Source organism: Squalius cephalus, assembly GCF_949319135.1.
Source record: "Squalius cephalus genome assembly, chromosome: 11".
Classification (NCBI taxonomy): Eukaryota; Metazoa; Chordata; class Actinopteri; order Cypriniformes; family Leuciscidae; genus Squalius; species Squalius cephalus.
The window spans coordinates 14,787,717-14,809,614 of NC_137132.1; the positions used below are offsets into that span (position 1 = coordinate 14,787,717).

The following is a 21,898-nucleotide window of genomic DNA, read 5'->3' on the forward strand; positions in this document are numbered from 1 at the left end:
TGTTCTATAGTCTATACAGTATTTAATGCAGTTCCATCAGAAGTAACTTAACAAAAAAATTAAGAGTAGCCTAATTCCTTATTTTACTTTTTAGGGGAAGGGGAACGTATTTAAATTACAGTAATGAGTTACTCCCAACACTGGTAATAAGTATAAAAATGCAAGTTAAATACATTTTTGCCATTACCACACTTAATCTTCCGATACAAAAAGTATTAAAAAAATAATCACCATAGTAGCCCATATATGTTGATCACATATGTGAGGATTCATACAAATTACAGGAACAATTCCATCCCAATGTCTTCATGATGATCCAGAATAATCCAAACAATAATCCAATAATATAAAAAATAATCCAAAAAACATGCCAGTCACAAAAGTTTTGAATAATCCAACGATGTTGAAAGAAAATCTTCAAGCTTATAAAATTCCAATCCTCTAGTGCCCAACCTTAGCATAAGAAAGCAACAGGCAAACTCACCAAATATGTATACGATTCCGACTGTGCCTCCAAGTCCCATAATTCCCGCTAACCGAAGGACCATCTTCTTAGCGTATGCCGTGTTCTCTTTCTGTTTCTTGTCCTCACCCTGTTCATCTTTTTTGTGAGCGGAGTCATCACCCTCTGGAGGAGGCTGGTCCTGTAAACGTGTCAAAAGCATCCCACTTTATAACAGCCTACATTACGAACCATGGGATTCAAGTCAATTTCTCAACAAGACTGACAACTCTTCAACCTGGAACGTTACACAGCAGCCAGTTTTAATCATTCCTGTAATATGCACAAATCACATTTTTCTGAACAGCTGTCACTGTCACTCAATGACCTTGCATGATCCAGCTCCAATGTGAAAGTCATTCAAATGTCATTTTAAGCCACACTCAATTGTAATTTAAGGATATAACAAAAAAGCTTAACCCTGTAAAGTCTACTGTATCATATTTGGTACATGATATTCTATGGCCTCTAAATTATCAACATGGTCAAAAAACATGTTGCACACCATATTCTACATGTCTTCAGACACGTGGCCTTTTTACTGTGAAATCTTTAGGGATTTTTCTAAAGTAAACGTAAGAATAACATTTACATGTTATTGCCATTTCAAAATGAACATTTACTTCATAAAAATCAGGTTAAAATGCAAGTATGAAATATGATACACCGGGATTTTAAGGAATGCTTATTATGCTTTGCCCCCCACAACAAAAACTACAGAGCTTTGATCATAAAACTAAGAATTTAAATATTTTACTGAGACATATTATTGGCAGATACAACTGATATGTGTGTACATTTTATGCAAGTAGTCTGCTGTACTGTTGCAAATCTCATTGATTTACATTACAAGCCATCAGAACTTCATCTTTTTTAAGTCTCAAAGTAAAATTGAGGTATTTTCCTCCTTGTATTTCATACAATATGAGCCACAAATTTTGATGTATCAAGTATTTTTCTTACTATTTTTTTTTATTATTATTATTTTATCTGTCAGGCTTTACAGAAACTCGGTATCTTCATACAATTAGTATATACAATCTATCTCTTTGTATAGTCCTTTCATAATGCTACATATTTAAGACTAAATGTTATAACCTGCATTGATTTCTACTGATGATGTGAACATGTAACCAATGTCCTTGGTCTATCATACATAACACTGTCTGCTGTGTCTGAATTCATTCAAACCACCACCTGTCGACCTCTACTAATCAGACCAAAGTATTTGACAATGTGTGGTCGTTTGTGCATCGACATACTCAACACCTCAGTATTAACATGTAAGAATGGAAATATTTTTCCAAAAGGCAATAATTGGCTGTCTCCTGTCACGTAGGAATGTCAGGCGGTCATAGGCAGCGCTCACCTGGCTTTTCTGCTGCTGAAGCCTGTCTTGCAGTATTGCTTGGGCCAGTCCACCTGTGGCACTACTGCTAGATGTGTCAGCGGAGAGTGACCGGACAACATCCAGCACCGCAGGGGTTATGGATCCGTTGGCCCCCTGCCTCAGTCGGAGGAGGCCCCGGCTCGCCCGGACACACATGGGATACATAGACACCGCAGACATCTTGAATATGATGCAGCTAGTACCCGGAGCACGAGTGGAAAGGACAAACGACTTTGATTGGTTACGTCTGTCGTGATTGGCAGGGAGAGAGAGCCAATCGAACATATGAACTGCGCCGCGAAGGCGGTTCTTAGAATGTCGTCACTGTCACCCTCAAAAGCGGCTAAAAGTTCCCACGAACTACAAATAGCATAATTAAATGCAATGCCTACTTTATTAATAAAAATAGATGTTGTATAATGGCTAACATGTAGAAGTCTTAGAATAATGGAGATTTACATTCTATATTTCCAGAAATCTAGAACATTCACTTGTGAAATGGGTACATTTCAAAATAAAAGTAGTTCATTACTTGTGAAATTAAATACCCAACTTGTGAATATAGGAATAAAATACGATATTAAAGATATATTAACGAAACAAAACGAAGATATGTCGTTTTTTAAATGTGAAGCAAAAAGAGAGAAAAAATCAAGTAACGCAATGTTAGTTAATCATGTTTTGAATTACAAAGTGGTTTGGCTGAGAGACTGGTTTTGTAACGGTTAAAATTATACCATATATAATTGAACATGATTTTAGGTCATGGAAATGGATATAAAGGTAGGCTAGTTGACTGAAAAACTCGGTTTTACATCATATTGTAAGTGTTATTTATTATGAAAGATAAGATTGTACAAGTAGGTTGACAATCCCTGCACTAGGCACTGGGTGGCAGTATATCCTTATCACGGTTTAACCTGTTGCTATTGTTCTTTCAAAGAAGAAGAAAAACACACCTTTGTATTACTACTGAAGTTTGAAGTAAAAAAGTGTTTTCCCTTTCTAAATCTTCAGATAGACCTGTTTACTTTTTTCATATAAAATGTGCTCGAAGTAAAACTGTCGAACTAATCAAGTCTACGGGTTCAGTTCAACGCCCACGAGTTACCGCAGCAGAGTGGGTGAGTTTTCTAGATTATGAACAGTTTCATGATGGCAAACTTGCCTTAACATTTCAGTGTTTTGAATTAAACCAACTTGACTACTTTTAGCTTAGCATTAAACTTAACTAAAGTCTAGAAAAGGTGTGGGTCGTTAGATTAAGCGGCCCAGACAGGTTTTGTTAGGAATTGCCAGTTTATAAACACAAGTATATGAGGCTTTGCTAGTGTAAGTTATGTATTATTATATAATGTTATTATTATTATTATATATGTACACTGGCATATATATATATATATATATATATATATATATAGAATGTGTGTATATATATATATATATATATATATATATATATATATATATATATATATATATAGAATGTGTGTGTGTGTATATATATATATATATATATATATATATATATATATATATATATATATATATATATATATATATATATATATATATATATATAGAATGTGTGTATATATATATATATATATATATATATGTGTGTATATATATATATATATTTATTATTATTATAATGTATACATTATTATAATGTGTATATATATTACATATATTTTATATATATATATTTATATATTTATATATATATATATATATGTATGTGTGTGTAAAATGAGAGAGAGAGAGAGAGAGAGTGTGTAAATATTACTATTTTTCATGTTTTTGAAAGAAGTCTTATGCTAATCAAGCCTGCATTTATTTGATAAAAAATGCAGAAAAAACAGTAATATTGGGAAATATTATTACAATTCAAAATAACGGTTTTCTATTTTAATATACTTTAAAATATCATTTATTTATGTGATGCAAAGCTTAATTTTCAGTATCATTCCTCGAGTCTTCAGTGCCACGTGATCCTTCAGAAATCATTATAATATGCTGATTTATTATCAGTGTTGGAAACAGTTGTGCTGCTTAATATTTTTTTGGAACCTTTGATACTTTTTTTTCAGGATACATTGATAACTAAAAAAGTTAAAAAGAACAGCATTGATTTAAAATGTAAATCTTTTCTAACAATATAAATCTTTACTATAACTTTTTATCAATTTAACACGTCCTTGTTGAATAAAAGTATTAATTTCTTAAAAAAAAAAAAAATATATATATATATATATATATATATATATTTATATATATATATACGGACCCCAAACTTTTGAACGGTATTGTAACAAATACAATTACAAAGGTATTGTTCTTTTTTAAAACTTTTTATTCATCAAAGAATCTATTTAAAAACTATTAAGCAGCACAACTGTTTCCAACATTGATAATAAATCAGCATATTAGAATGATTTCTGAAGGATCACGTGGCACTGAAGACTCGAGGAATGATACTGAAAATTCACCACAGAAATAAATTATATTTTAAAGTATATTCAAAAAGAAATCCGTTATTTTAAATTGTAATAATATTTCACAATATTACTGTTTTTTTTTCCCCCTATATTTTTGATCAAATAAATGCAGGCTTGATGAGCATAAGAGACTTCTTTAAAAAACATAAACCAGTCATGTTTCCAAACTTTTGACCAGTACTGTGTATATAAAGCAAATATTAGGCTAGAACACACACAAATATGTATATCTCTTTCTATCTTTTGATTATAATTCAAGTTCTTGCCTTAAATATACTACTTGTAAATAAATATCAGAGCTAACTTAGACGTTTGACCGTAATATCAAATTTATATAAATCATAGCAGAGTCTTGTATTATATGTAAGTTGTACACATGTTGTTCTAGGTGATGTGTAGCATGTAGGTTTGGCATCACAAGCAGCCTGCCCAGCAACTTTCACCACGGCGGGGGAAATCAGACCCATTGTGTGCAGGGTGGTTATCTACCTACAGCGGGACATGTCAGGAGAGAGCTGCCTGCACCAGCTTCAACCGCAAACTGGGCCCATTGTGTCAGTCTCTTCAGTGGCCTGCCCCAAGACTAACACCTGCACCTACCGCGGTGTCACCGGCAACAAGTATGTACAGCTCAATGTTGGCGGAAATCTTCACTATTCCACACTGCAAGTGCTCACCCGACAGGACACCCTGCTGAGATCCATGTTTAGCGGCAAAAAGGAAGTGCTCACCGATAAGGAAGGTAAAGTTATTTAGACATTGCAGAGATAAGACCTCTTTAACCTTGACTCTGTGCTGATGTTGTTAAAGTGAATTCTCTGTTATTTTTTTCTTTAGGTTGGATCCTAATAGATCGCTGTGGGAAACACTTCGGTTTGATTCTCAGCTATCTCAGAGATGGATTTGTGACTCTGCCCAAGAGCAGACAGGGTATCATGGAGCTCCTAGCAGAAGCCAAGTATTACCTGATCCAGGGCTTGATAGATTTGTGCCAGGAGGCCCTGCAGGTTGGTTTAGAATAATGAAAGGATGTTGTGCATTCACTTGATTATGTGTGTTCTTGCTTTTGTGTTATTCTCATGAAACCTGTCAAAAAAAAAAAAAAAAAATTAGATTTTTTTTTTTTTTTAAATATGGACATGCAAGTCAAGCACATTTCCACCACACATTTTTATTGTTATTCATTAAGATTTCATGATAGTGAGAATTGGGGCAAATTCCCATAATGTTGCTTGTTAAAAATCTAATATATGTAAAAAATAAATATGCAAAATATATGTATATATTTTAAAGGGATATTTCACCGCTGGAAAGATGAATGTGTATTTAAATTGGGTCAATTATGTAGTAGAAATGTGAAATTATTTTAGAAGTTGGTGCGTTCTAGACTGAGAAGAGCCAGAAAATGTGTTTTTGGCTCATGTGGATGAAAGACAACAACTCCCAGAATGCACTTGCTTCGCTGCCCTATGAGGCCACTCCCAAGCCACGCCTACCGGTTACAGAGGGCAGTATCGGAAGAAATGATACAAGTAGGCTACTAGTTGACACGAAACTGAAAAGACGCCGTTTTATCGTGAGATCCCCCTATGGGCGGGTTGAAAACATGCGGAACTAGCTCCCACTACTGGCTGTAGTCTCTCGCCTCTGGCCAAAAAAGCCTCCAATGATGCAAAATGTTTTTTTCCAGACACACAATACAGAAATCTCTCATCTCAGGGGGACATGAGGGAGGGAAGCACGATCATTCGAAAATACTACCGGGTTTCTACTGATACAAAACTTAATGCTAATCGGTGAAGTATCGCTTTAAAGGGATACTCCACTTTAAAATGATGTTTCAATCACTCACCCTCATGTTGTTTCAAACCTGTATGAATTTCTTTCTTCTGCTGAACAGAAAGGAAGATATTTAGAAGAATGTCAGTAACCAGACAGTTTCTGGTACCATTGACTTCCATAGTAGGATAAAAAATATACCATGGAAGTCAATGGTACCAGAAACTGTCTGGTTACTGACATTCTTCTAAATATCTTCCTTTTATCCCTTTAAAGTAGTATGCATTAAGAAAAAAGTATTTATTAGTTGAAATGAGACCCAGATATTTTTGACAGTCTTTTTGAGATAGATGTTTGTTTGTTGATCTATTTTTATTTTATTCATATATTTGTATGTATTTGCTTGCTTATTTTGTTGTGTAGGATAATGAAGAAAAGGCTCTGTGTGTTATCCCATTCATAACATCTCCTAAAGAGGAGGAGAGACTGATACAAGGCTGCGTAAGGGTGAGTCTATCCTTTTGGTGTCTATGTTCATTGTTCACATAAAAACAAGATAATCTACAATTCTAAAAGTCTCCTGGCATTATCATTTTCTCACTTACAGCCTGTTGTGAAACTACTTTACAACCGAGGTAACAACAAATATTCCTATACAAGGTAAATACAAGTGTTTTATCATTCAAGGTGATTTAACTTTTTGAGAGATTCGCATAGCTTCTCCTGTCAATACTCGTCGTCTTGATTGGTTTTATCTTCCTCAAAAGCAACTCGGATGACAACCTACTCAAGAATATCGAGTTGTTTGAGAAGCTGTCCCTGAGCTACAGCGGTCGTGTGCTCTTCATTAAAGATGTCATTGGAGACGAGATCTGCTGCTGGTCCTTTTACGGACAGAAGCGTAAACTAGCAGAAGTCTGCTGCACATCCATTGTTTATGCAACTGAGAAGAAGCAGATAAAGGTAACTCCCGTTTGAATAGGTATTTGCAGAGACACTTTCATAGCCTGTTCAAATGTATCAAAGAAGGACTCTTGTAATGCTCTCAGGTTGAGTTTCCAGAAGCACGGATCTACGAGGAGACACTAAATGCCCTGCTTTATGAGACTCTCCCAGTCCCAGATAACTCCCTGTTGGAGGCCACCCGCAGACGGAACAATTGTTGCTCACACAGTGAAGAGGAGGAGGCCGTGGAGCTGAGGGAGCGCGTGCGTCGCATCCACATTAAAAGATACAGCACTTATGATGACAGACCGCTTGGACATTAGCCTAACTGTGAATTGAGGCTTCCAAGACACTAAATATCCTTCCAACTAGTGCCTCAGTTTTCACATTGTCTGTGGAGAACACTAAACTACCAGCACCCTTTAACCACTTTGTAATTTGCTGCTTTCTTTTTGTTTTGTAGGGGGCTTGACAATCAGTGTTTTGAATGAAATCTGTCTTAAACATTAATGTGAACCGAACACAAAAAGGTTGATCTTGAATTAGCATCAATTCCTATATTTTAATTTATTGTCATTTTATGAGGAAAACGCTATGTTTTTAAATAGTAATTACTAATCTAATCATAGAATGTTTTTATAACATCTTGCCTAGATAAATCTGCCAAATACAGTACATCACTCTGTTTCTGCTAACCTTACAGGATCATATATTCTGTTACAATCTTGCCTTATGCCTACGTTAATCATCCATACTGTGATTTAAGATCTAAGAAATAGATTTGAAAACAAATTCTGTATGTGGACTTGGGGTGATGCATTTGGGAAAATTAGGTTGTAGTGTTTGATTTTTTTGTGTAGTGTGATAAGAAATGTGCTTTTAATGCCTAAAGAATGAATGAATGTGCCCTAGAAGTTTCCTGCTCATGAAAAATGTCTATATTAACTTAAAGTGATAGTGCACCCAAAAATGAGAGCACAAAAGATATTTTTTTGCAAGTCAATGGGGTCCAAAACAACACTGGTCCTCTTTGACAATGAATCGACAAAAAAATAAACGGACATATTTTTCAAAATATCTTATGTATGTTTCATTTTTGTTACAGGTTTGGTATGTAAATTGTGCCTCAAAGCCCTTAAACAGCTTCTAAATATTCTGTATCAACTCAATAGTTTCGTTATTTTGGTTTCTTTTGAAAGCACCTGTGCCATTTATAGGTAATAGCTAGCTGTGCCTTCCATAATAGGATGTGAGACTATAACCATCACGCATCACGTATCTTTTCATCCAGTAGGTTTTATGAACATCATGTATTGATGAACGCTTAATGACAATGCCTGATTGGTTGAACCACCGCAAGCGCCTCCATCTGAGCTGTCAAATGTGGAGGGGAGCTAAAAATAAATCGCCGTCACTGCCTTGAACAGCGTACGGCGCGTGAAGAGATTTATCCCATTGATCAACAATGACGAGGGGGCGGGGTCAGCGGCGATTGCGTCATAAAGGAACCGAAGATGGCTTCACGATGCGCTTCGGCAATGCTTAGATGCGTCAACGCTCAGCTGTCAGTACACACGTTTATATGAAAGGGGAGGAAGGATTAAAAAAAAAAACATTGGGGGAAAAGGCAGGCGAGCCGTTCAGATTTATGTCTCCAGACAGTTTATGCTGCACTTGGGTTGTTTAACAGTCAGGGACAATGGGTTCGACTACAGATGAAGAATTTAAAGAGAAATTACTATGGAACGTCAAAAGAGAAGTAAGTATAATTCACTTAAATATATTCTCTTAGTTTTGACTGCATGCTGAAAACACGCTTGCACTATTATCTTGCAAGCTTTGTTGCGATGTGCATCCGAATTAAGTGCATGCATATGGAAGTTTCAGATGTGCTGATGGTTACAGTGAATCATTTTAGCTTACTATTACAAGTCACAGTTTGAGTCTCCAGGTAGGCTATAATATCTCATTTAGATTCACATTCAAACCCTTTTACCTGTAGAGCTGAAGGGTTCGGATATTCCCTTCCTCATCCGCGTACAACTTAATATGGCTATGGGAGACAATGATTTAATCAATGGTTTCTGCGGTGATCAGATTCTTCCCTCTGCAAATGGCTAAATACATCCTAAACCGCATGGACGAATACGTTTTTAGTGTCGAGTATGCTCCTAGTCGTTTGCAATGTAAACAAAAACGAGCCGACACCGAATTTCCATTGACAGATACTTGAGGGGCTGAGCGCTCAGAGCACGCGAGGTTTATTTATAACGCGACTGCAAGAGAAAGAGCGCTACTTTATTATTTGACTGATTAGAATAAATCGTTTGCGTTATGTGCTTGAATTGTATGTTTGCTCTGGGCTTATTTTCTTTTTATCGTATGCAGAGACTAGTTAAAAAAAAAAAAAAAAAAAAAAACTTTCTCGTGTGGAAATTCAACAGTAACCTAATTTTTCGAGCTGTTTACACTCATTTCAATGATCTAAGTTTTTATTTTATGTGAGGGGATTAGTAAAATTAATATCTGCATAATATAGGACCATTATGGCCGTTGTTGGTTTACGCTACAGGTTGAACTGGCCAAGGCATAGCCTTTTGTATTGTAAATTCAAACTCATTATTAAAAACCATTTAAATCACGGGTTTATTTTTGCTATAATTGCCGGCGTATTGATAAAACATGACATTTATTTGAAATCATAGTGTTAATTGACCTCTATGCTAGCATAAATCTACTAATAAAAGTTGACCAACAGTCCATTACAGTACAGAAAACAATATAGGCCTACGAACATCTCAGTGGTGAAATAGTTTAGTGATCATTATACAAAATATTGTATGATTGACCAATCAGATCCAAGTATTCCATGAGCCTTGTAATAGTATTGGAAAACAGATTCATCCAAGTATAATCTTAACCTAAAAAAAAAACCGTGTAAACAATATACATTTTTTTTATGTGCTAACCATACCACTTCAAAAATAAGAACACTGAGATAACATGAATGCACTCTTGAGCATATTTTGCATTAATTATTTGATAAGACTTAACATTTGCATTGAGTTTCGAATGTTTTCACTCCAGGAACTGTATAGTGGAAGAAGCTGTTAATTCTTTTATATCAGTATAATTAATTCTTATCTTTTCCCTTACAGTGCAGGGAACGCTAGTTTTAAACCCAGCCCTCATGAATAATAGAAATCTTGAATGAATTGCTGCAAAGAATAGATCTCCTAAATTGGTACCAGGATGTCTCATGTGTCAGAACAGACTGTGTCCAAAGCTGATTCAGCCTCTTCAACTTAATGCCCAATCCTGGCAGACATAATTTCTCATGATAGTTAAGGGCATGTCTAATAAAGGCCAATAATAATGCATGTGAAGAGCAGCAGTAATTCTTAAGGTGTCTGGCCTCATGTGGCCCGGTGGCTTGGGTTAATAAGGAAATCAATTTTTAACGTCTCGGTCATTAAGTTTTAAAGAACTTTTGTGCGTCATATTCAATTAAATCTCCTATTTTTGCATCTAAAATTAGTTATTTCCTCTACAGAGATGTCCTGGACTCTTTTCACCAAAAACAACAACAATTTCCACTGATTTAACACAGTGTTTCTCCTTCAGTTACTTCCACAATTACCTTTCTTTCTTCATTTGGGGCATAGAAGTACATGCTATTTAAAATGAAACATATCACTTCAAAAGACATTAGTTGGGTTAAAACATTTTTTTTGTTATTAGTTTCCAGCTGTTTAAACAATTTATATATATATATGGAAATAAATGTCCCGTTTTACAGGAAATAACAGTCCCGCTGCAATACACACAGAATTAGATTTCTCTTTCCTCCATTGACTTTCTTTGTGTAACATCCCATGTCTCTGTCGCTTTAAGCTGCAGTCAGCCGTCTTCTGGTTGCCTAGGAACTGAAAGCATCAGCAGCTACCTAAGAAGTTAAATTGCATCAGTGGACGATTAATACAGCTGCATGAAGCAGGGATCCTCACAAATGGCTCCCACAAGAGCAAAACAACTTAGTTTTGTTTTCCTGTTCTCTGCTTTTCCCCCCATCAATATTTATTGGTTGCACCATGTTGCAATTATCTATTTAATAGGTAGGCTACTGAACATTTTTGCAATTGCAGAAATACATCCCCAATTTTATTATTGAGGTTTGTCTGATTTTCTGTCAAGAAGCTTCAGTAGCACTTTATTTTACAGTCCTGTTTCGCATTACATTCTATGTACTTGGTAATGACACTAACTGGGTAATAATTAGGTATCAACCCTAAACCTAACCTTAACCCAAGTTGTTATCTTACATTACTAATTTTTTTCATGGGTAAGTATACTGTAAGTACATTGAAAGTGCACATACTGTAAAATAAAGTGCAACTGACTTTTCATTTTATAGCTGTGTGTGTGTGATTGACTGCAACCCTTCATAGGTGTTCACTATATCCTCCTAAAGGGACAGTTCACCCAAAAATGAACATTTTGTCAGTATTTACTCACCCTCAAGTTGTTACAAATCTGTAAGTTTCTTTATTCTGATTTAGATATTCTGAAGAATGTTGTTAATCAAATAGTTGACGGTAGCCATTGACTTCCATAGTAGAAAAAAAAAATACTATGGAAGTCAATGGGGTCCAAAAACTGTCTGGTTACCAACATTCTTCAAAATATCTTCTTTTGTGTTCAGCAGAAGAAAGAAACTCATACAGGTTTGGAACAACATGAGGGTGTATAACTGATGACAACATGTCAACATTGTGGAGCATGGGTTACAATAAACATTTACAATTTTGTGTGTGCCATTCGAGCGTCCAACCGTTCTTGAGTCTTTCGAGGCGTGTTATGTAATGCATCAGGCTACTGTAGTTAACTGGCTCCACGAGTTCATTTTTTTTCTTTTTAATCCCAAGGACAACTGGCCAAACACTTGATATCAGCCTTTAAATCATCCTCCTTTTGCTGTCTGTTGGCCTTGTGGCAAATCTCATACCATAGTGTGCGCACAAATCATGCCCGTAATCAGAAGATGCCCATAATTTGCGCCTTCCTGTTGCTACAATTACCCTTCTACTGTTCTTCAAATTACACACAGTATAAAGCCGCCTGCAAGGATTGTGATTAATTAGTCTGGGATTTGCTGTATACTGACAGTTGGAGGAGAAAAATGTGACAAAGCCTCATTCTACACAGTTCCTTGCACTCCCAGGGAAACTTATCAATTGAATGATGCTAATTAAAGCATTTGTGGTTCCGCTGTCATGATTAATTAGTTGCTTTTGTGCCCCCGATTCCAATGTGCAGAAAGAAGTTTGACTTGCCATTATTTTTCGCCGGCTCCTAATTGCATGTCTTTCCATGTCTAGGTGAAGCAGATTATGGAGGAGGCGGTGACCAAGAAGTTTGTACATGAAGACAGCAGCCACATTATTGCACTTTGCAGTGAGTACAAATCAAGAGGTGTTTTTTTATCTGATTCTGATTGGCTGATTCAATCCAGTTCACTTAAGTTCACATTTATTTGTATAGCGCTTTTCACAATGCACGTTGTTTCGAAGCTGCTTTACAGAAAATGTATATTTCTACATTACAATTTCGAGTAATCTTTTATCAGAGGTACAGAAATAATGTCCATATGATAGAAACGTACAGTTCTAAGATAATACAAATCATGCAGATAGTTAACAACATGTAGGCCTATTCATTTAGGCAGAAACAATGAGCTCATTAAAGCAGTCATTACAGAGTGTGATCATAATGAGGCTGATGTGACATACGGAATGTTGATTGCGCTGATTTGAATGCCAGCATGTTATTTGGCTGGTTAACGTAGATAAGGTTTGAAATTGTGAGAACTTTCAGACTTTCAAGGATCTTTTAGAATTGGTTGAAAATAATCAACAGTATTAGTTGAAATCGATAGTTGGTTGAAAATCTTTATAGTTAATTTATCATAGTCAAAATGCCATGAATTAAACTACAGCTGCAGAATTTCCTAACTTTTAAGCATTATGAATGAATGAATTAATAATTAATATGCATTCAGTATAACTTATTTTGTAAAGAAAGCCTAATAATTACTCAGAAATGTACTCTATACAAATATAATTTTTTTTTTTTTTTAAATTAGCTGCTCAATTTCCCATTGTGAATGAAATTATTAATTAACTAATAATTATTATACATAAAAAATAACTTTTTGTAAAGAAAACCTAATAATTACTGAGAAATATATTTTATATATATATATATATATATATATATATATATATATATACACTATAAGTAGAAATAAAATAACAACTTTCTCATAGCTATACATAGCTACACAATTTCCCAGCTGTTGTTGCAAATTAAATTATTAGTTAATATGCATTGATATGTAAAGAAAACTCAATAATTACTGAGAAATATATTATATAAAAATATAAAGATAGAAATATAAATATAAAAATATATTTATTTCTGACCCATAAAAATAAACACAGTTTCCTAGCTGTAATTGCAAATTCATATTGCAGAATAAATTATTAATTAACTAATAATTACAACTTTGCATTTAATGAAAAATATCTTTCAGACATATAAAATTATGTTTGCTGAAAATATAATAATAATAATAAACATTTTTGCAATGTGGCCAGTGAAAATACTGGCATGGCAGGCACTAAACTGAACCAGGACCAGTAGAAAAAAAAAAAAAAAAATTTGTTGAGCAGGAACATCTCCAGAGGCAATGGCTGGGGCTCCATGGCATGATAGTTCCGGAGTTTTGGATCGCTGCCTACAATAAGGTTAATGTGTCCAGTGCGGATTACTGGGAATGTGTGTGTGTGTGTGACTCACACTCTTTACTCCAGTGACACAGAGACAGGCCAGAACATTAACCCAGCCTCATTACGTCAGTGAAACACCAGTGCTGCGTGGCACCACAGATATTGCTTAGTCAAGTTTCATCAGTGCAGAAGTCTAAATGCTTTTAGTATATGAATGGAAATACAGATAGGAATAAGAACAGGGAAAGGAATAGTACAGTAATGTACTACTGTATTTCACAGCTTTGTTACCATTTACATGCTCCTTTTGCCTTTGTGTTACAGTAAACAGTGCATTTACCACCAGAAAGCACTTGATCTGTGTGTTTATGCAAATATGAATTCAGTTTATAATTTGTGGTCAATCTGTATTTCACACATGGCAGATATTCTTGCGCTGCCGCTGCATGAGCTTGTTGATATTTACAGTTTGTGTCTCTTTTCATCCAGTATGGCGTGCCAGCTTTTGCTTAGAGGCTCAGTTGTTGTGTTGTGTGAATTTCTAAACCACAGAAGAGCAGTAAGATCTAAACACAGTGTACAAGACATCAGGACATGTCACTGCAAATCAAAATATACAAAATGCTAAATTTATCCAAACTCATGTTATTTTCCATGACTGCTCTCATTTAAAAGACTAAAATGGAACAGCTTCTGTGTCTCGAGGTTAAAGGTCACACGATAACAAGCAGTGATGTCAGCCCTCGGCTACGCTGTGACTCATCTCTGTCCTTCCGTTTGCCGGTTAGTGCTTTTTAATTGTGGAACATCTGCTGATAAATTTGAATTATTACTTCTGTTACTCAGGCACTTTTTTTGGATACCATAATGAGTACATCTTCATTCGGCGCTCCTTTTCATTAGCTCTAAATTGCAAGTTGGAATATGAGATTTGCTGTGTAAATGCTATAGCAATACCTGTTTAACTCCATGACTACAGCAGACCTTCTTAATGCTTAATGTTAGTCCTTTGAGATAATGTGTTTGCACTCAGTTTATGTGAAACCCTGTGGTGATATATATATATATATATATATATATATTATATATATATATATAATGCTTAATGTTATAGTACAGTATAAATGCAGTATATATATATATACTGTATTCATGCATATGTAATTCTAATTATATATAAATATCTATTTGGATTTATTGAGAAGTGTAGGACTGATGCATTCACATTCTTGTGTAGTTTGTAGTTCTTCTAATTTCTTTTATTTAGAGTGGCAAAGAAAGACTTTCCTCCTCTCACTCTGGTTTTCACACACTCTCACTGCAGGCGTTTTACATGATGATTTGGAGTGTTTTTGGGTGTCTGAGGATAAGACCATCTGAGTCGTGACTCGTGACCGTGAGCGGGGTGATGAGGTTTCAGTATAAATGCTGGTGTGTGTGGGGAGGGGTGGCCTGGGAGCGCTGCCAGTCTGTCATCACTACCAAAAAGCAAGAGCACATCCCCTGTTTTCCAGGCAGTCGACGGGCACGGATTCCCCACGCAGCCGGCCACCCCCTCACTTTCATCCTGGAGCACGCACTCACCCACGTCACACCAGCTTGTGACAATGCACTTCCCAGCTAAATTATGTTTCAGGGGAATAAATCAAAAGGAATTGTGCCTGTGCAACGTAGGCTGGTTGAACGGTGTGCGTGTTATGGAGGCGGCATGTTGCATTTGAGCACTAACATAAAGCTTTGTTCTGATCTAGAAGGAGAAAGCTGTCCGTTAGCATTTCTGTTCATCTCAGTTGCAGTGTTGCCTGGCTGGACTGTGCCATGATGCCAACCAACCAAACCTTGACCGCTCTCTTCAGACAGTCAAATTGTTTTTTGGCATATTTGATTCGTATCCATGAAGTAGTTTGCAGCAAAATTTACAATTTACAATGTTTGAAATTTACAAATGAAAGGGTCGATTTGGGACCCATTTTTTAAATGAAAGATAAGCTGATTTGCTGCTCAAGAAACATTACTTATTATTATTATTATTATTATTAATGTTGAAAACACTGCTTAAATGTGCAGTATGTAATACACATATTGGTTGAAATGGGTACTGCAGTCTAAGTTCAAAATATTGGAGAGAGTTGTTTCTCTTCAGACTCTGCGCTCACGCGGGTTGCCAGATTGAGGACACGCAACAGTAGCACGCGCAATTGACATTGGGAAGTTGATCAGCTAATGTATATGTTTGCATTTCTTTTTTATTGCCGAGGCTTTTTAGGTTGGGTACAATCTGCGATTTTTGACCTAGTTCGTTTGCTGGCTTCAGTGGCCGCAATGCACTGTTTTCCAACAACTGGCAACCCAGGATGTTTTTTTTTTTGAAAATAGAAAGAATCATTTGTTCTTGCTGAAGAAAAGTATTTCTTTTAAAAAAAACCGTACTGATCCCAAAATATAGCAACATGCAGTGTCTGAAAAAATGGATCTGGCTGTATTATTTTCAGAATAACTGATATAGTCAGTCATAACATTGGAAAACCTCAAACATGTTTATGTGCAAAGTCACAAAGAACTCTCTTAGTCTGGCAAGAACATTTATTTCCTAAATTGGTCACTTTTTTGGCTTCTCTTCAGAAATGTGATGAGTCAATAGCCTAAAACTGGGTTTCCCAGAAAGCATCTGTCAGATGCTTTGATCCCAATGACGTCTTTTTCAGTGTGTTTGATATTGGTGTTGCTGTCTGATCATGTGCCTGTACCCTGCTGCCTCCCCATAATGCAGAGCACACACTGTACGGACATGCCAAGTCATTAACCACAGCAGAGCTGCATAATAACCTCTTTCCTGATGCTGCCACTGCTAATGCCTGTTTGAGAATTACATGGGTGTGTGCACTCACAGATCTATCTGTGTATTTAGTGTCAAAAATAAAATCACACTTAATCATGATAAAATCATACAGTCGTAATCATCTTTCAAATCATACAGTGACTTTTAAGGCTTTTATCGTAGCTTACAATAAAGTTTTCTGTTAACATTTTTTTAACACATTTCGTATCTTGAACCTGTTCATAGGGTTAATATTAATATTTACATGTACACTACCATTTAAAAGTTTTTGATGGGTAGAAAGTTCAAGAGAACAGCATTTATTTGAAATAGAAATCTTTTGTCACATAAGTGTGTAAACTTAGAAAATTTCAAGTTGTATAAATTAATAAAACGTTATTTTTTATGTATTATGAACAAACATGAATTGGCGCTAATAGAAGAATTCAAATTTAGCATTAATGTAGATTAATAAAAGCTGTTAAAATGTTATTCATAATTCATTCAATTAGGTATCATTAATTATCTATGATAAATCTTTATTATGTTAACTAATGTTTACAAATTAGACCATATTGTAAAGTGTTACCAGAATTACCATAGTAAATGTTGTTACAGTCAAACATAGTTAATAAAGTGATTGAAATGATAAATAATATATTTATGGTTTGACGAAATTGGATAAGTGCTACTTTCTCAGATGAATACAATTTCTGTTTGTGATACACTCACAGGTGAGTCCTGGCTAACTTGTGATATAAGATTAATGAAACTGAGTTCAGGACATACCTTAGTTTTGGAATCAGGGCATATTTAGGCGAGTTATAGCTGCTTTTTTAATCTATGCAACGTAAAACATAAAAATACTATAATCTTAGTTATCAACAGTATCAACATTGTTCTACATGATTCATTCATTTACTCACTTCCAGCATGAAAGGAATGTCCTACTAGTTTCCCATGGGTAGTTTCGACATTGTGCTGGTGTTCATCTTGCAAATATATTAGGGCTGTCAAACGATTAATCGCGATTAATCACATCCAAAATAAAAGTTTGTTTTTACATAATACATGTGTGTGTACGGTATATAATTATTTTCTATATATAAATACACACACATGCATGTATATATTTAAGAAATATTTGCATGTATATACTGTGTATATATATTTATATTATATATAATTTATATTATATATAAATATTTTATATATAAATAACACATTTTCTTAAATATACATATGCATGTGTGTGTATTTATATATAGAAAATAATTATACTCCGTACACAGACATAAATTATGTAAACAAACTTTTATTTTGGATGCGATTAATCACGATTAATCGTTTGACAGCCCTAAAATATACATGTAACCATTTTGACTTCAAGACTTGTAACCATTTTGCTGACAAAGACAGCATATATGTATGTCCATCACTGTGCTGATTTTGCCTCAGAAGAGTTTGGCTAGCATATTCTAAAAGTTTTTGTCCTCTGCATATTAACAAGCAGTGGGTTGTGTCGAGGGTCAGCTGGCTCCAGGCTGTGTAGCCCACTGGCTGATCAATGCAAAGAAAACACACAGACCTTGTAAATCCTTCAGGCTGTGTTTCAAACCAGAGCTGACTGTGGGTGGGGTCAGGGGTCACCTGAAGAGGGTGAGAGCCCAAATTGCTGTTTACAAATTTACAATCAAACAATAATTTACGATTTAAAAAGTTTTTGAATTGTGTTTGGACTACATTGTATTATTCATTAATGGCACCAAATTACAGAATAGAAGCAGAGATAATTAGTCATATCTTCTAAGATGCTGATTTTCTGCTGTTATGCATTCGTAAAACTCCATCAGTTAGTTAAAATCAATGCAACCCCCAAGTTGTTGTCATATTAAAAGTTTACACATTAAATTGACATCCCTAAAAGCAACTTTAATTTGAGCGATTGATTCAAATCTGATTATTATCTGTCACAGTCTACCCTAATATGAAAATCCATGCCATTCCAAATCTGCGACTTTACACAAAAGGACATTTTTGAAGAGACATTTCTCAAAATATTTATTTTATGATCCGCAGAAAAAAGCTATTCATACAGGTTTAGAATGACATGAGGGTGACTAAATTATGGCTGAGTCCGAAATCGCATACTGTCTTGAGTAGGTACTTATTTTGATTTGAATAAGTAATTACTTCACGACCGCTAATAAAGTTAAATAATAAACCGGAAGAAGTAGGTCATCCGGGGACTTTTTACCTACTCTTTTATGAGTACTGTGAATTCATACTTCTTTTGTCACATACTGTTTTTCACCTACTATATATTAGGGAAGTATGCGATTTCGGATGCAGCCTAACACAGAATGATCATTTCTGGATGAACTGTCCCTTTAAAGGTGCAATTTGTAATATGGACAGCTAGTGGTTAAAATGGGTACTGCAGTCCAAATTCAAAATATTGGAGAGAGTTGTTTCTCCTCAGACTTGGCGCTCATGCTGGTTGCCAGATTAAGGACACACAACAGGAGCACGCTCAATTGACAATGGAAAGCGATGAGCCTTACACTTTAAGCTGATCAGCTAATGTTTGCAACATTTTTATTGCCAAGGCTTTTTAGCTCGGGTAGAATCTGCGATTTCTGGCCCAGTTCATTTGTTCGCTTCCATGGCTGCGATACACTGTGTTTTCCAACAATTTGCATTCAGGGTGTCAAAATACTATTGGATAAATTGGCAGTGGGTTGGATCACACAGACCAAAACAAAAACAGACATTGACACGGAATGCACATTTCAAGGTAGAAAAAACACCAAGTTCTGTCATGAAACTCTAGATGGCGCAGGCTGATGGTTCCTTAATGCTACCTGATTACATTTACATCGTTTACTATGGCACAAGCTGATTGGTTCCTGTCGCATCTGCAGCCAATGAGTTTGCTGCTCAACATTGAAATAGCTGGTTAGAGTTTACTATAGCAATTTGCAGCACTCTTCAGGGTTGAAACCCTGAAACCCACCACCTTCCTGAGCTCCACCTGTATAGATCTGCTACAGGTAATTTTAAACTATTTGTGCAGCAGCAGTATGCCTTGCATGTCACAGCAGCGTGTCGGTGTTTGTATTGGAAAGTCCCTGTACTTGCTCTACAGGAGCAGCAGCAATAATCTACTACAAAAACAATAATCAATATCAGCAGCAGCGTAGTCAAGACCAAATACATTAACATTGTGATATCCATTACCATGCTAAAAATCTTTGAGTTGTCATAACAGAATTGGTTGTAGCATTGTTTTTACAGAGAAACAAGTATTTAGCAACTTAGCATGTTTCCTAAATCTCTGCAAATATTATGGTATTTTTATGCTTACAGTACCTTTAAGTCAGAGACTTCAGGGGAATGACTGGCTGCATAAGGTCACATCATGTGATATCCGATTCTTCCTGATTCATGGAATGCTAACAATACCAGAAGGCTACTCAAGGAAGTAAATCACTGTGTTGTTGTTTCCTATTTTCTTGTGGAAAAATACCAATCTTTTCACTTCACCCAGTCTAACTTCCTCTGTGCTGCATTTTTAAGTCCCTTAACGTCATAAGGAGCTGAAACAGAACTTTGCAGATTTTCTCTCAAACACCTGCTCTACTGTGTTTAATTTTAATGAGTGAGTGAATAGAGTTGTGAGTCATGTCTGTTTACCCAGCTAGGATGATGCTCGCAATGAAGCATCTTGTGAATGAGTCTTACTTGAGACCCAGATTTAAATTAGACTGCGAGCAGACTTTATTTGTGAAGCGCACAGCTGTTCGCTCGGATATGGCCAAGTCGAATGTAGAACAGGTAGTGAATTTTCCAGATCGGATGCTCCTTTTACCCATTGACTCAAAATCGCGGGAGTCATAGAGATTTTTTGTCGCTGCAACTGCAGGTTTTAAATTTAGGAAGGAAGCAGACAGAGCAGGGTTATTTTCTGAATGGGCATGAGTTGAGATTGTAGGACACGCATGCTTAAGAGACTGATAACATCTGTACGTGAGACAGCTTTTCTGTCTTTGTTTGAATCACTAGAACAGGCTACATGACATGTGCAGAACTGGTCATTTACTGATCAACCGATATGTTTTTAGTGTCGAATTTACGTGCCACGTCCACTTTAGAAAGTGGGAAATGGGAGTTAATCATATTTTAAAGCATGTGTCAGACCATTTCAGACCATGCTCCCCTCCCCCCACCCAAAAGAAAGACCATCTGAATGTTTATGACTGAGTGTTGCATTTTAAGTGTGGCCTATAACAACATGTCTATGGCATCATATTTATGTATTTACATTAGGTATGCACAATATATTGGTACCATATATGGTCGATATTAGAAACATTTGAATTCATTGATACACACACACACAGAGAGAGAGAGAGTAACTAAAGATCTAAACAAGGAGCTGGTGGAACAAATCAATCAAACAATAAGTTGCCATGACAACAAATGAGAAAATTCTAGAAACCAAGGAAATGCAGGAAACACAGATCTATAGACTGATGCTGTGTCCAAAATCAATTACTTCCTTACTATATAGCGACAAACGGTAGGCGAAAAGTCTCTAGATGACCTACTTTTTACGGTGAGATTCTGAAGTGTGCATTTGATGGACACATTACAGGATATATGAATGGCATTGAAGCGACGCAATTGATGCTGGTAGGTCACATTATAATGACAACATGGCGGATGTAGTATGTCCGGATTACATTCATACTACGCACATTCATACTATATAGAACATACCTTTTTAACTGTTGCGAAGTAAGTTCAAATTCAAATGTAGTACCTACTCAGACAGTACGCGATTTCGGACGCACTGTAAAAGTCCAAACGAAACTGAACGTTACAGAAAACAGTTGTTCTGCTTAAAAACATTTTTTTTTTGTATTTTCAAGGTTATGATGAATAGAAACAAAATGCAATTTGACGTAATTGGCAAACCTCCAGTAATACTGCAGTGGACTTTCTGTTTTTAAAATGTTTATTGTGCTTCGAAAAATATACACAGTTTTCCGTGTAAAATGAAGACTGATTATTAAATTTCTATGTGAAAAAGGTTAAAATACCTGACATTTCTGTAATGTTTTGTTTTAAGGTTTCATATATTAACTCATTTGAGTGTATCCATGGAAACTA

At 35.6% G+C, this 21,898-nt stretch overlaps 3 protein-coding genes across 5 annotated transcripts in view; 2 read left to right on the forward strand and 1 right to left on the reverse strand.

The window, feature by feature from the left end:
* Positions 1-2,118, reverse strand: part of timm50 (translocase of inner mitochondrial membrane 50 homolog) — a 30,394-nt gene extending 28,276 nt beyond the window's left edge. Inside the window, exons 1-2 of the mRNA XM_079885725.1 lie at positions 1,872-2,118; positions 485-644 (exon numbers count right to left, since the gene is read on the reverse strand). Coding sequence (XP_079741851.1) covers positions 485-644; positions 1,872-2,072 — 361 coding nt within the window. The 5' untranslated portion in view covers positions 2,073-2,118. The remainder of the gene's footprint in view (positions 1-484; positions 645-1,871) is intronic.
* Positions 2,119-2,804: 686 nt separating this feature from the next.
* tnfaip1 (tumor necrosis factor, alpha-induced protein 1 (endothelial)) lies at positions 2,805-8,188 on the forward strand. Its single transcript, XM_079885802.1, has 7 exons — positions 2,805-3,016; positions 4,782-5,135; positions 5,231-5,400; positions 6,596-6,679; positions 6,780-6,832; positions 6,940-7,135; positions 7,222-8,188. The coding sequence occupies exons 2-7, from the start codon at positions 4,895-4,897 to the stop codon at positions 7,438-7,440; spliced, it is 963 nt and encodes a 320-aa protein (XP_079741928.1). The 5' UTR covers positions 2,805-3,016; positions 4,782-4,894; the 3' UTR covers positions 7,441-8,188.
* Positions 8,189-8,603: 415 nt separating this feature from the next.
* Positions 8,604-21,898, forward strand: part of sgsm2 (small G protein signaling modulator 2) — a 55,165-nt gene continuing 41,870 nt past the window's right edge. For all 3 annotated transcript variants that reach the window (XM_079885028.1, XM_079885029.1, XM_079885030.1), the window contains exons 1-2: positions 8,604-8,876; positions 12,496-12,571. In XM_079885028.1, coding sequence (XP_079741154.1) covers positions 8,817-8,876; positions 12,496-12,571 — 136 coding nt within the window. In that variant the 5' untranslated portion in view covers positions 8,604-8,816. The remainder of the gene's footprint in view (positions 8,877-12,495; positions 12,572-21,898) is intronic.

Bases quoted from the DNA above. Each gene is read 5' to 3' on its own strand.
- tnfaip1 (XM_079885802.1), top strand. From the start codon at position 4,895: ATGTCAGGAGAGAGCTGCCTGCACCAGCTTCAACCGCAAACTGGGCCC. The intron at 5,136-5,230 runs GTAAAGTTATTT...TTTTTTCTTTAG, and splicing joins AGTGCTCACCGATAAGGAAG to GTTGGATCCTAATAGATCGC. The intron at 6,680-6,779 runs GTGAGTCTATCC...TCTCACTTACAG, and splicing joins TGATACAAGGCTGCGTAAGG to CCTGTTGTGAAACTACTTTA.